The sequence below is a fragment of the Muntiacus reevesi genome, chromosome X, assembly GCF_963930625.1.
Source record: "Muntiacus reevesi chromosome X, mMunRee1.1, whole genome shotgun sequence".
In the NCBI taxonomy this organism is placed as follows: domain Eukaryota; kingdom Metazoa; phylum Chordata; class Mammalia; order Artiodactyla; family Cervidae; genus Muntiacus; species Muntiacus reevesi.
Window position 1 is genome coordinate 16,935,938 of NC_089271.1, and position 14,236 is coordinate 16,950,173.

General features: G+C 42.9%; 1 protein-coding gene across 2 annotated transcripts in view; it reads right to left on the reverse strand.

The window, feature by feature from the left end:
* Window positions 1–14,236, reverse strand: part of ADGRG2 (adhesion G protein-coupled receptor G2) — a 122,267-nt gene that overhangs the window by 58,219 nt on the left and 49,812 nt on the right. For both annotated transcript variants that reach the window (XM_065915760.1, XM_065915761.1), the window contains exon 2: window positions 11,220–11,338. In XM_065915760.1, coding sequence (XP_065771832.1) covers window positions 11,220–11,337 — 118 coding nt within the window. In that variant the 5' untranslated portion in view covers window position 11,338. The remainder of the gene's footprint in view (window positions 1–11,219; window positions 11,339–14,236) is intronic.

Sequence of the window (14,236 nt, forward strand, 5' to 3'; positions counted from 1 at the left end):
CCATTTTAGTTCCCTTATTCCTAAAATGTCGATGTTCACTCTTGCCATCTCCTATTTAACCACTCTGACTTACCTTGCTTCATGGACCTAACATTCCAGGTTCCTATACAATATTGTTCTTTACAGCATGAGACTTTACTTCCATCACCAGTCATATCCACAAGTGGGTGTTGTTTTCACTTTGGCTCAGCCTCTTCATTCTTTCCAGAGCTACTTCTCCATTCTTCTCCAGTAGCAAATTGGACACCTACTGACCTGGGGGTTCATCCTTCAGTGTCATATCTTTTTGTCTTTTGATACTGTTCATGGGGTTCTCAACGCAAGAATACTGAAGTGATTTGCCATTCCCTTCTCCAGTGGATCACATTTTGTGAGAAGTCTCCACCATGACCCGTCTGTCCTGGGTAGCCCTACATGGCATAGCACATGGTCTCACTGAACTGTGGAAAATTCTTCAATAGATGGGAATACCAGACCACACTGGACATGGAGCAACGGACTTGTTCCAAATTGAGAAAGGAGTATATCAAGGCTGTATATTGTCACCTTGCTTATTTATATGCAGAGTACATCATGCGAAATGACGGGCTGGAGGAAGCACAAGCTGGAATCAAGATTGTAGGGAGAAATATCAATAACTTCAGATATGCAGATTACACCACCCTTATGGCAGAAAGTGAAAAGGAACTAAAGAGCCACTTGATGAAAGTGAGAGAAGAGTGAAAAAAACTGGTTTAAAACTCAACATTCAAAAAATAAAAATCATGGCATCTGGTTCCATCATTTCATGGCAAATAGAAAGGGAAATAAAGGAAACAGTGACAGATTTTGTTTTCTTGTTTCTTTTGTTTCTGCAGATGATGACTGCAGCCATGAAACTAAAAGCTTGTTCCTTGGAAGAAAAGTTGTGACCAACCTAGACAGCATATGAAAAAGCAGAGACATTACTTTACCAACAAAGGTCCATCTAGTCAAAGCTATAGTTTTTCCAGTAGTCATACATGGATGTGAGAGTTGGACCATAAAGAAAGCTGAGTGCCGAAGAACTGATGCTTTTGAACTGTGGTGTTGGAGAAGACTCTTGAGAGTCCCTTGGACTGCAAAGAGATCAAACGAGTCAATCCTAAAGGAAATCGACCCTGAATATCCATTGGAAGAACTGATGCTGAAGCTCCAATACTTTGACCACCTGATGTGAAGAGCAGACTCACTGGAAAAGACCCTGATGCTGGGCAAGATTGAAGGCAGGAGGAGAAGGGGACAACAGAGGATGAGATGGTTGGATGGCATCACTAACTTAATGGACATGAGTTTGAGTAACCTCCGGGAGTTGGTGATGGACAGGGAGGCCTGGCGTGCTGCAGTCCATGGGGTCGCAGAGCTGGACATGACTGAGCAACTGAACTGAACTCATTTACATATTGTCCAGGGCTGCTTTTGAGCTACTAGGGCAGAGCCAAGTAGTTGGGCACAGAGACCATATGGTTTATAAAGCCAGAATGTTTATCATCCTGTTCCTTAAAGAAAAGCTTGTCAAGTCCTCATCTAGAACATCCCTCATGGTTAAAGTCACCCGCATTAAAGATATTGGCTAAAACGTACTCATATGGCCAAAAGTAAGCACTTCATATGGGCTACTGTAGAAGAAAGTTCTGGAAAGCTGCTTTTGACACCTTGATACTGTTTCTTTCTGGGTAACCTAGAAAAGGACCCACCACTTTGAGCTTCAGTCTTCTCATCAGCAAAGTGAGGATAATACAAACTTTTCCACCCACCTCAAGGGGACATGGGGAGATGATGGATGCTAAGGTGCTCCACAGACCATGAAGAGCTACAGGAACGTCCAGAGGGGTTGCTGCTGCTGTTCTTAATGTTCAGTACTATGTGCTCTTGCCACTGGATCCTACAGAGACCCTGGAACTTTTCCATGGTCAGCAGGGCAAGGATAGCACTGGTCACTGGGAGATTTACCAGTCAGCAAAAGCCATTTCTGGAACTTTCAGTAATATGGATCAAGAGATTCACTGGCTTCATTGTAACTTTAAGAGCTTTCAAAATTGTGTTCAATAGGAAAATGTAGTTTTGAAAAAATGTGACTTTTAAATTGTTTCCAATTTCATATTAGGAGCTTCGAATAGGAGAGCAGCCTTAAAATGTGATTTCAGAGATGAGTGGTTCTTAGTTCAAGGCAAACCCCAAGGATCCCTCAGTATCCCAGGACAACAGATCAGGAATTCAAAGACAGATCCTACTGGATAATTGAACTCATAATGTCAAAAGTGTGAAGGAACCTTAATAGGCAATCAGCTGAGCCCCTTCATCATATGGAGGAAAGGAAACATATTCTTCAAGGGTAATTGGTGCCCATGTCCAGCCACCTCACTGAAATCTATGCAAAATTTTAGAGGAATAATGTATGTTGTGTATCAGAACTCATTGGGTTCAGATGAGTATAATGTTGGTGCCTTAAGCTGAGGAGGGCAGTCCATGTTTTAGTATATCTCTAGGCTTTAGAATAGAGCCACAAATCAAAAGCAACCAAGCAGCCACTTTCTTGAGCACTTACTATTTGCTAACACTTTGGAGGGCACAGGGAGGACCTGAGCCTCAACTTACCCTTGGGACCTGACCAGATATTACTTCATATCGGCAAAGATAAAACCATGAAGAGGAACAGAATTCAGGGCATAGTGACAGCCTTCAACAATTTCTATCAGTGCTCTCACAAACCCAAAGTGTTCAATATGCATGAGCTTTAGAGTTAGTTTAAAATGGTAGGAGGGGGGATAGGGATGGGGAATACGTGTAACTCAATGGCTGATTCGTGTCAATGTATGACAAAACCCACTGAAATGTTGTGAAGTAATTGGCCTCCAACTAATAAAATAAAATTTAAAAAAAAAAAAAAAAAGAAAGAAACTAAAAAAAATAAAAAAATAAAATAAAAAAATAAAAAAAAATAAAATGTATGGACAAATTTAGATGCACAAACAGTAGCAACAAGAAACAAGCAAAATTTTAAAAGCCCTCAAGCTTCCTTTGATGTCCAGGATGACTCCATCTTGTGTTGGAGCCTCCATTCCAGAAGTACAGGAGAAGGATCCTTAAACCTGATGAATGACTAAAGAGAATGTTCTCTTCTGCTCTAAAACGCTCTCTAGTCAACCCCATGTCTTCCAGATAAATGTGCAATCTTTGTTTTCTCTCCTCTTCCTTCTCATAGTTAACATGGCTTCTAGGTCAGGAAGGGGAAGCCAATGTTCTCACAGGAGGGAGAACAGCTCTGCATCAGTGAGCTTACCTCGTGCTGAGCCCTGGGTTCTCAATGGCCTCTCCAAAGATCCCCCTCACCCGGCAGGGTTCCTGCAGGGCCCACTGGTATCCACTGCTTAAGGCCATGTCCAGTGGGCCCCATGTTCTGTTCTCTCAGAACCCTACCCAACCTGGGGGTCCCACTCTTGCTGACCCATTTCCTTTCAGATCTTACTACTAAGTGTCTGTCACATCCTCCCTGTGGCCCCTGGCCTCAGCTGTCCACACCATTGTCTCTGCAGCCCTGGCTCTCAGCGGAGCTACCTGCTAGGAACACAAGAACCATTTAGAATCCCTTCCCTTCACACAAGAAATGAGAGAGATTTGGACAGGACACGACCTCCAGTCTCCTCTTGGCCTAAACACACTGTACCGCCATTTCTCATCCCTACCATTGCTCCCTGTTGATGTGTGGGCCACTGTGAGGAGTTCTCACCCAGAATTCTAAGTGGAAAGTGAGACACAATCTCCTCTGGTTTCAGTTTCCTCCTCAACACATCCAGAGTCTCTGTCATTCCTTGTCACAACTTCTACCTATCAGGGAAAGAGTCAGGGCCCAACAGAAGTGACCTCATCATGCCTGGTGGGCGGATTTTGGGAGGTTGAGAGATTAACCTAGTATAAGATCACCACTGTGGTATTTATAATCTCAACTTTCAGTTCAGTTCAGTCGCTCAGTAGTGTCTGACTCTTTGCGACCCCATGGACTGCAGCACACCAGGCTTCCCTGACCATCACCATCTCCCAGAGCTTGCTCAAACTCATGTCCATTGAGTCAGTGATGCCATCCAACCATCTCATCCTCTGTTATCCCCTTATCCTCCTGCCTTCAATCTTGACCAGCATTAGGGCTTCTTCTAATGAGTCAGTTCTTCACATCAGGTGGTCAAAGTATTAGAGCTTCATCTTCAGCATCAGTCCTTCTAGTGAATATTCAGGACTGATTTCCTTTAGGATGGACTGGTTTGATCTCCCTGCTGTCCAAGGGACTCTCAAGAGTCTTCTCAATTTTATAGAGAGGAAGTGAGGGACAAGTAGACCAGCACTGGGTTTACATACAAGACTGTTTCCCTGCCTTTCAGGAGCATACAGTCTACCTCCTACAGCTTTGACACACGTTGCACAAGAAAGAACAAAGACGTGGATGGACAAAGCATGAGAGGGTAAGAGGAGAGAAGACAGTGAGGCCTTAGAGAAGGGGACTTAGAAATCTATCACTAGAAATGCCTGCAGTACAGAAAGATCTAGATCCAGCCCAGAAAGAGACCAAGTTGGGATTATAGCTCATGAGATCACCAAACTGACTCTCATGTGTAATTGTTTCCAAGTGGGAAAGACAATTCTGCAAGAATGAAATTATAACCATCTTCCACTAATACGTCATCTCACCCTCTGGAAAATAGTTGTACCTAAAAGGAGACCTCCTTGGAAGACAAAAAAGCAGCAGCAGCAGAGGAAAAAAAGAAAGCAAAGAAAAAATGACATTGGCATAGCTCAAGAGAGCTAAAGACCAGAGGTAAGTAAGTCATAGTTACCTGTCAAAGCTCATTTGGGCATTGGGTAGACCAAGAATGACTCCCTCGAAGCTACCAAACAACAAGAATGACCACCAAACTACACAACTGGAAGTGTGAAGTTCTACAGGCTTTGTCTGGTGGCCAGCAACCTAACAAGAGAGTGTCAGTCCAATCTCTCCTCGTTGCTAGGAGCTACTGAGTCATCTCTCAGGCTTCCAGGGTGAAGCTACCGTGCCTGCAGTCCACATTCCCCAGAGCCAGGGGCAGTGGCTGTTCTCTGGCAGTTTAGTTCAGGCTCCCTCTCCATCTTCTCTTCATGCCTCATGCCATGTTCATTCAGTCTTCCCTTCCTGGGCAACCCGGTAGAGGAGGAACAGAACAGGCTACTGATTCCAATGGGGAATCCTCCAAGCTGTTTGACTCTGGGCAAACGACTTAATCTCTTTGACACTCAGTTTCTTCATCTGCAAACAGAAATGAAAATATCTACCATAAAGGGTTTTTCTGAGGATTAAACGAGATGATCTGATCTATGTAAAGCACCTTGAATGACCTGCCCCACGGCAGGTCCTCAATACTCATTAGTTTTCATTCCATGAGTTTCTCACCCACCTTGTCAAACTTTTCTTCTCCCTTCTCACTTGGCACATACCATGTGCTGAAAAGACTCGTGATGCCAAGGAAGTTTGACTTCCCTGACATGAGAAAAAGTGACATGACACAGAGTGACAAGTATAAAAATGACATGGATAAAGACAAAAGGGAGCACTGACAAGAGATTTAATTCTTCTGAAGAAGTCAGGGGAGGTTCTCTAGAGGTAGTCATATTGGGCTGCACTTTGGAGAATGAGCATGTTTCCCAATGGGGATGACTCCAGGAAGAAGAGAGAGGGAGTAGGGAAGGAAGTTAAGCCAACAGTGGGTACATTAATGAGCACATTGCTACCGTGGGCAACTGGGGCCCAATCCAACAATCCACAGGGTGTACAGGACACACTTTAGCATGATCCCACCAAGGGATGGGGAAGCTGGCAAAGGTAAGCACCAACTCCCATTCTTCACCATTCCGGGGTATTAACTCCCTGGCACTACTAGCTGGCTCCTTGCACAGGTCAAGCATAGACCCATGGGCACAGATCACTCTCACAGTGAGACACGGGAGCCGTCAAGAAGGCACAGGATCTGTCTGAAGATAACCTCTGGGTGGCTCAAGGGGACATGGGCAGAGCACCAACAGCATCTGCTACAGGTGGCTTAACACTGTAATAGCGTCATGCATGAACTTGGCCAGAAGCCATATGTTAAGAGTCCCATAGCACTGACTCACACTTTAGGATTTAGTTACAGTTTGTACTATTTTCCATGTATCCTAGGCATGCCCCTCTGCTGCTGCTAAGTCACTTTAGTAGTGTCTGACCCTGTGCGACCCCATAGACGGCAGCTCACCAGGTTCCTCCATCCCTGGGATTCTCAAGGGAAGAACACTGGAGTGGATTGCCATTTCCTTGTCCGATGTGTGAAAGTGAAAAGTGAAAGTGAAGTCGCTCAGTCATGTCCGACTCATAGCGACCTGATGGACTACAGCCTACCAGGCTCCTTCGTCCATGGGATTTTCCAGGCAAGAGTACTGGAGTGGGGTGCCATTGCCTTCTCCACATGCCCCTCTAGGGCATGACTTTTTTTTTTTTAACCCTGGACTCAAGAGATGATGCTCTCTCAGCAGGCAGTAATGCTGGGCACACAGCAGGCACTCATTACCACGCAACTACTTATCCAGCGTAGTACAATCAGCAGGAACCCTCGGCCTTCATGAAAGACCAGGCATCCTGAACTGAAGAGAACCTGCCTCAGCCCAAAGTTGTTCAGAGATGATACCTATAAGCTATCTGGATGATCCAGTCTGATATCCAGTCCTAAAGTGGATTCCACTTTTATTTTTAACCTACAGATACATACAACTGCTATGCAGAGTACATGACCTAGTGTAGCAGAGAGCTTAAGGATGCTAGAAGATAGGATAGTGTAGTGGTTAAACACAGAAACTTTGAGTCATATGACCTGAGCTGGAATTGCAGCTCTACAACCAAAATGTGCAAGCTAGGGCAAGTTGCTTACCTTCTCTGTGCCTCAGTTTCCTGTAAAAAGGAGTTAATAATACTAGTTCCAACTACAAAGGGTTACTGAGTAAGCTTTAAATGAAATAGCTTTTTATAAGGGCTCAGAACAGTGACTTGCACATGGTAAAATATTATCAAAGTAATTATTAAACAACATGAATACTCTTAATGGGAGTTCTGAAAGACAATAATGATCTCCAATTTAGCCCTTCCCAGATCCCAACACACTTCATTCAGAAAAACCTTTGCTAGTATTAATGTCAAAAAAAAAAGAAAAAGAAAAAGAGAAACCTTTGCATATACAATGTTGTATGTCAACAGAGCTGGAAAAGAAAAAAAGAAAAATGTCTGCCATCATGAAGTTTCTTTTTTAACATATATTGAGCCTTACAAGAGCCCTTTAGAGGAGCTCAGGATTATACCCATTTTGAAGATGAGGAAACTGAGACCCATATCAGTCTAGTAGCAAATAGAGATCATACAAACAGCAGGTGGCAGACATGTGGAGGGCTTGAACCCTGGATCTCACCATATTCTACTATATCATGAGGCACAATAAAGTTTCAGTCAATTCTTTAAGACCGTAGTTCTATGCTTGAGTGGGCATCAACAACACCCAGAGGGCTGATTAAAGCACAGACGGCTGGGCCTCACCCCCAGAGTTCCCAACTCATCAGGTCTAGGCTGGGCCTGAGAATCTGCACTTCTGAAAAGCTCCCAGGTGATGCTGATGCTGCCTGTCTGGGGGCCACACTCTGAGAACCACTGCCTGAAGAAATTAATTCATCAGAGAGCCAGGGCAAGAAATACATTCAGTGACCTTAGCATCCACTCAGGTTTTCCCTGCTCGGGTTGGTGTCAGAGTCATGGCCTCTCCTGTTTACCTGGCCCATTTTCACCATTTACTAAAATTAATTAATTAATTTTATTATTATTTTTGGCTGTGCTGGTCTTTGTTGCTGTGTGGGCTTTTCTCTAGTTGTGGCGATCAGGAGCTACAGTTTTGTATGGAGTATGGGCTCTAGGGCGTTGGGGCTTCAGTAGCTGCAGCACATGGTGGGCTCAGTAGTTGTGGCTCCCGAGCTCTAGAGCACAGATTCAGTAGCATGGCGCACAGATTTAGGTGCTCCACAGCATGTAGCATCTTTCCAGATCAGGGATCGAATCTGTGTCTCCTGCATTGGCATGTGGATTCTTAACCACTGGACCACCTTCTGGCTTCACAGAAGCCCCTATTTTCATCATTTTTAAACATACTTCTTCAAAAAAACCTTATTTCTACCAAGCAGCTTTCCTTCAGATGATTTTTCCCCATCGTGTTCCACTTTTGTTCCTCATCTACCCTGTGGTGGAAAAAGCATTGAAACACGAGACCAAAGATCTAGTATCTAGTCTGGCTCCACCGCTTCCTAACCAATAATGTCCCTGGGGACATTTACTCATCAGTAAAGTGAGGACCTTTGATTTTTGCCCTGACAATCCCACAGGGATGTCAGTGTGCTGGGTAAGTGTAATTCCTTATACTTATATTAAGATGCCCCAAGGAAATGGTGAGCAGGCAGAGTTTACAAGAACGTCACATGGCCACAACAGAGTTTGTATCCCATGATGTATATATGGAGTTCTCTCTTCCTACTTATGTCTTCTGCCAGTTGTGGAGGCAATGGGATTGCCTCTGAACCAGTCACATCAACATCACCTGGGAGCTTGTTAGAAATGCCAATTATCAGGGCCCCCTCACCAGAGCTACTAATCCAAAACTCTCATGGATGGGCTTGTCTTAACAAGCCTTCTAGGTGATTCTGATGCACACTCAAGTTTGAAAACTCTGGTTTTGTGGTTACAAGCACAAAATTCCAAGTTAGGTACAATTCCCAGCACAGCCACTTCCTTGAGCAAGTTACTTATCTCTCTGAGCCTGAGTTTCTTGATTTGGGAAATGGTGCTAAGACTAGGATTTCCTCTCAACAGACTTTGTTTAGCAGCTTAAGAGAGTGGATGTATTGAAATGCAAAGCACATAGAGAACCAGCACACTGTAAGTGGTCAATACACATGACTCTTTATTTCTTCGTGTAAAGTATTGTGGCTCCTTGACAATATGCCCCAGTGCCTACTTTTGAAAGACTGCCAATTGTGTATTAGTCTGTTGGGAAGTTTTCTATTTGTGTGCATCTGTGTGTGTTATACTTACATTGTTTGCTGCCAGTACATATTTGTTTTATCCAACAAAGATTCTTTGGTCCTGAAATTCTCTTCTAAATAAGAAAGGTATTTCTGTGTATCCTTAATAGTGTCTTCTTTATAATGATTCTTTTTTGGGGGGGGGTGCTATACCATGTGGCATGTGGGATCTTAGTTCCCTGATCAAGGATTAAAGCCAAGCCCACTGCAGTGGAAGTGCAATCTTCACCACTGGATGGCCAGGGAAGTTCCTGTAATGATTCTTTATATTTGCATAGCACTGTATTCTTTTGGCAGTTGTACCCAAACATATTGCAGCCCTGGTAATTCTGGTCTTTTTACTGCCCTCCTCAGGTACCTTTTATCCTTCTTTCATAAACTTATAGAGATCCTCTTTTCTGAAAATAATGCTTCATTAGCGTGATTCTCTATCTCCCTTAAATTTCCATAGAGAAGTGCCTTTGAGTAGCTACTTTTATAAACAAATAAGAACCAGAAACAGACCTTCACATATATGGTCAATTAATTTTTGACAAAGGTGCCAAGACCATGCAATGGGGAAAAGACAGTGTTTTCAACAAATGGTATTAAGAAAACTGGATATCCAAATAATGAACTTGGATCCTTGCGTGTGCACATGCTAAGTCGCTTCAGTCGTGTCTGACTCTTTGTGACCCCATGGACTATAGCCCGCCAGGCCCCTCTGTCCATGGCATTCTCCAGGCAAGAATACTGGAGTGGGTTGCCATTTCCTCCTCCAGGAGATCTTTCTGACCCAGGGATTGAACAAGAGTCTCCTGCAGCTCCTGTATTGCAGGAGGATTCTTTACTGGTGAGCCACCCAGGAAGCCCAGCTGGATACTTACCTTACACCATATACAAAATGAACTCAAAATGGATCAAAGGACCTAAACATAAAAGCTAAAACTATAAAGTTCTTAGACGAAAAATACGGGAAAATCTTCATATTTCCTTGATATAAAAGCAAAAACGCAGGCAATAAACTAAAAATAGATACATTGCATTTTATCAAAATTAAAAACTTCTATGCATTAAAGGACACTACTTTAAAAAGTGGAAAGACAACCCACAGAATGGGGAAAATTTTTGCAGATCGTATATCTGATAAAGGATTAATATTCAGACTATATAAAGAACTCCGAAAACTCAATAACAACAAAAACTTGCGAACAATCCAATTCAAAAATGAACCAAAGATTTGAATAGGCATTTCTCTAAAGAAGATACACAAATGGCTAATAAGCACATGAAAAGACACTGAACATAACTAATCGTTAAGGAAATGCAAACAAAAACCATGATGAGATACCATATCACACCCATTATCAAAAGAACAGAAAATAACAAATTTTAGTGAGGATACAGAGAAATTGGAATTCTTGTGACTTGCTGGTAAGAATGTTAAATAGTGCAGTCACTGTGGGAAACAGTTTGCCAGACCCTTAAAATGTTAAACATAGAACTACCTATGACCAGCAATTCTACTTGTAGGTATATACACCCCAAAGAATAAAAAGAAGGGACTCAAACCGATACTTACACAATGTGCACAGTAGCATGATTTATAGAAGCCAAAAGATGGAAATAACACAAATGACATTAACAATGAATAAATAAACTTAGTATGGTATGCAGATACAATGGAGCATTATTCAGCCTTAAAAAGAGATGAAATTCTGATACATGGATGAACCTTGGAAACATCATGCTAAGAGAAATAAGCCACACACAAAAGGACAGATATTGTATAATTCCTTATACGAGGTACCCAGAAGAGGAAAAATTAGAGAGAGAAAGAACAGAGGTTACCAGGGTCTGGGAGGAAGCGGGAAGGCAGATTATTGCTTAATGGGTACAGAGTTCCTATCCAAGATGATGAAAATGTTGTGGAGATGGATAGTGGTGATGGCCGCACAAAATTGTGAACTATATTTACTGCCAGTGAATTGTACACTTAAAAATCGTTAAAATGTTTTATGCTAATTTTACCATTGTAAAAAAAACCCCAAACACACAAATATACACACTGATAAAACAGAAAAAAAGATAAAGGAAAATGAGCATCTTACCTTCCAGGGATCTAACCAGAGTGACATGAAGAAAAATGATGACAAGGGCTACCTTAAACATCAGTAAAAGTTCTTCAGGTCTGCCAACGTGGCCACACTGCCCACCAGAGAGAAACATCCTGAAATAAAGTAAGGGGAAAACACATCATCACAGCTTGCTATAATCATAAGACAGCAATGCCCAAAAAGTCAGTTCCTCAAGCAAGACAACCTGCAACACGCCTCCCTTTAAAATACTCTGGTTCCAGAGAATTGGCAATGCCAGGTGGGCACTGGTTACAAAAAGCAAAACCCATGTTTATTATGGGAGACCTAGTCACTGGGATAATATATATTAAAAATGATAGGCAAGGCAGTCCATGTAGATTTATGGAAAGCATCAATGCTACCGAGTCCAAGCTCACTCTACTTGTAGCAAGACAGGCCAATAAACCACGAGATGAGGTGTTCAACGAAAGGAGTATGAGACTATTCAGCAAGCTGGCAGACTAGTATCCCCCCAAAATTGATCTTATGGGGTCTACATGCCAGTTTCTTTTATAGAATAGAGAGGGAGAGGAGATGAGGAAGTAAAGTAAAAAGGTCATTTCCATTTATCTTGTAAAACAGGAGGGCATGTGTTAATTTCTTCTTTTCTGCAGTCATTCACAGGACCAGGGGCAGATTGTCTCCCTGTGAACTGAACAAAGGCACTTTGGTTTAACATTCTGGCAGTGGGGCAAGGTCCCCTGAGGCAGGACATTAAAAGTGAAAGTGAAGTTGCTCAGTCGTGTCAGGCTCTTTGCAATCCCATGGACTGTAGCCCACCAGGCTCCTCTATCCATGGAATTTTCCAGGCAAGAGTACTGGAGTGGGTTGCCATTTCCTTCTCCAGGGGATCTTCCCGACCCAGGGATCAAACCCAGGTCTCCCGCATTGCAGGCAGACGCTTTACCATCTGAGCCACCAGGGAAGCCCTTGGGCAGGACATTATGTATGATTATAATAACAAAAGCCATGAACAGCAAAGGTTAAAGTCAAAGAAATAGATCCAACATCCAATTGGCTGTTCCCTATTACATCAATACCTGTAAAATATCAAGAGAGGAATTTAAAAACACAAAATGCTGCATATGTAACGATTACCACTATATAAAGGCTGGTTGAAAAACTGCTAAGAATCAGAAGAGGTCACAGAATCTTATCCCATTTATGTCTTAGGCTGTAAAAGGATAGATATGTTCCATTTCCTCTTTATTCGATGTTAATTCATTATCATTTTTTCTACTCGACATTTTTCAGCAGAGTCAACATTTTTCAAAAAGCAAAATTTATATCAGTACTGAATTTAAAAGTCTTATTTACCATTCATTTATTAACTTTGTTCCAACAAATATTCATTGAGAGCCAATATACACTAGATGAGATGTGAGGGTTGACTAGGTGGTAACTAGATGAAATACATGTGGTGGAGGTGGGGCAGGGGCTGGGAGGAGCTCGGCACACAGAGAAAACTGCAGAGATGTCCGATGGAACTCCATGACAGGGAGTCAGCACCAGCAGCAGGTGCTGGCGTGAGATGCTGAGGGAGGAAGAAGCCAGCTGGGAAATCACATTCCACCCACAGGGCTCAGGACTTAAGAGCCCACTGAGCAGGTTCCCTCTACACAGCCAGCAAGGAAGGGGCCAGGACACACCAGGCTGTGTGTTCTCAGCTGGCAGAGCTCCTGGCCATGGGGCACCCACAAACCCAGTCACCATTGCACCTCCCTCAACTCAAGATAGTGTGTGCAGGCACCACAGTGAAGGCTTAAAAGCATGGAGTCAAATGTCCTGGTTCTGCCACACAATGTCCTGAGTGACTTTGGATAAGTTATTTCCAATGGCCAAGATTCCCCACCTAACAAACTTTGACAACAGGGCCAGCCTGATAGTGTTGCTTGGTGATTAAAGCAAACATCTGGGCACGGGGGGCTGGCACTGTGAAGGGACTATAAATGCTGTAGGCTTTTCAGTCAGTCAGTAAACAAACAGCTATCCTGTACCTCGTCTGTGTGAGGATTACAGAGATGAGGACATGGAAAGATGGGAATAAATCACAATTTCTCAGTCTCCAGGAAAAGCTGGCAATTGTTGAGTCTTATAATTTAGGATTTCCCTGCTGGTTCAGTGAGAATAAGAATCCTCCTGACAATGCAGAGGACACCGGTTTGGTCCCTGGTCTGCAAAGATTCCACATGCCGCGGAGCAACAAAGCCCATGCACCACAACTACTGAGCCCACGCAACTAGAGCGTGTGCTCAGCAACAAAAGCAGCCACGGCCTTGAGAAGCCCGCACACTGCAACTAGAGAGTGGCCACCACTCACCACAACTAGAGAAAAGCTCCTGTAGCAACAAAGACCCAGTGAAACCAAAAATAAAATAAACAAATTTTGTTAATAAAAGGAATCCTATAATTTAATAGCCATTGCCAGTACCAGGGAGGTAATTCTTTCCTTGGACATGCACGGCAAGATAACGTCTTTGAGCAGGAAGTGAATCCTTCTCCTTCAAAAGAGGACTTAAAATTTTTAAAATCAATATTGTAAATTGTATTATACATTAATAACATGCTATGTTAATAAATTATAAAGTGCCCCTGGTTTGTCCCTCCTCTCCAGCACTTTTATCCTCTCTCTGTTCATAATGGTATATTGCTGACCCTCCAGAATGAGTCACTTGAACGATAATGCTAATATCGTTATGCAAAGATACAGCAGTGTCTCTCTGGAGAAAAACTTAAGTGTCTCTTACAGCTACATACAATAATATTGATGAACTTCCGAAATATATTATAAGATAAAAGAGCCAGACATAAAAGGAATGCATGCTGCCCATGATCCCATTCAGATGAGAAACAAAAGCACAAAAAACTACGATGGAGTGAGGTTGGGAGTGTCATTATCCTTGGAAGGGAGCAGTGGATGTAACGATTAGAAGTGGGCACAAGGGGGCTTCTGAGGTTCAGGTAATATTCTGCTTGCTGGTTACATGATG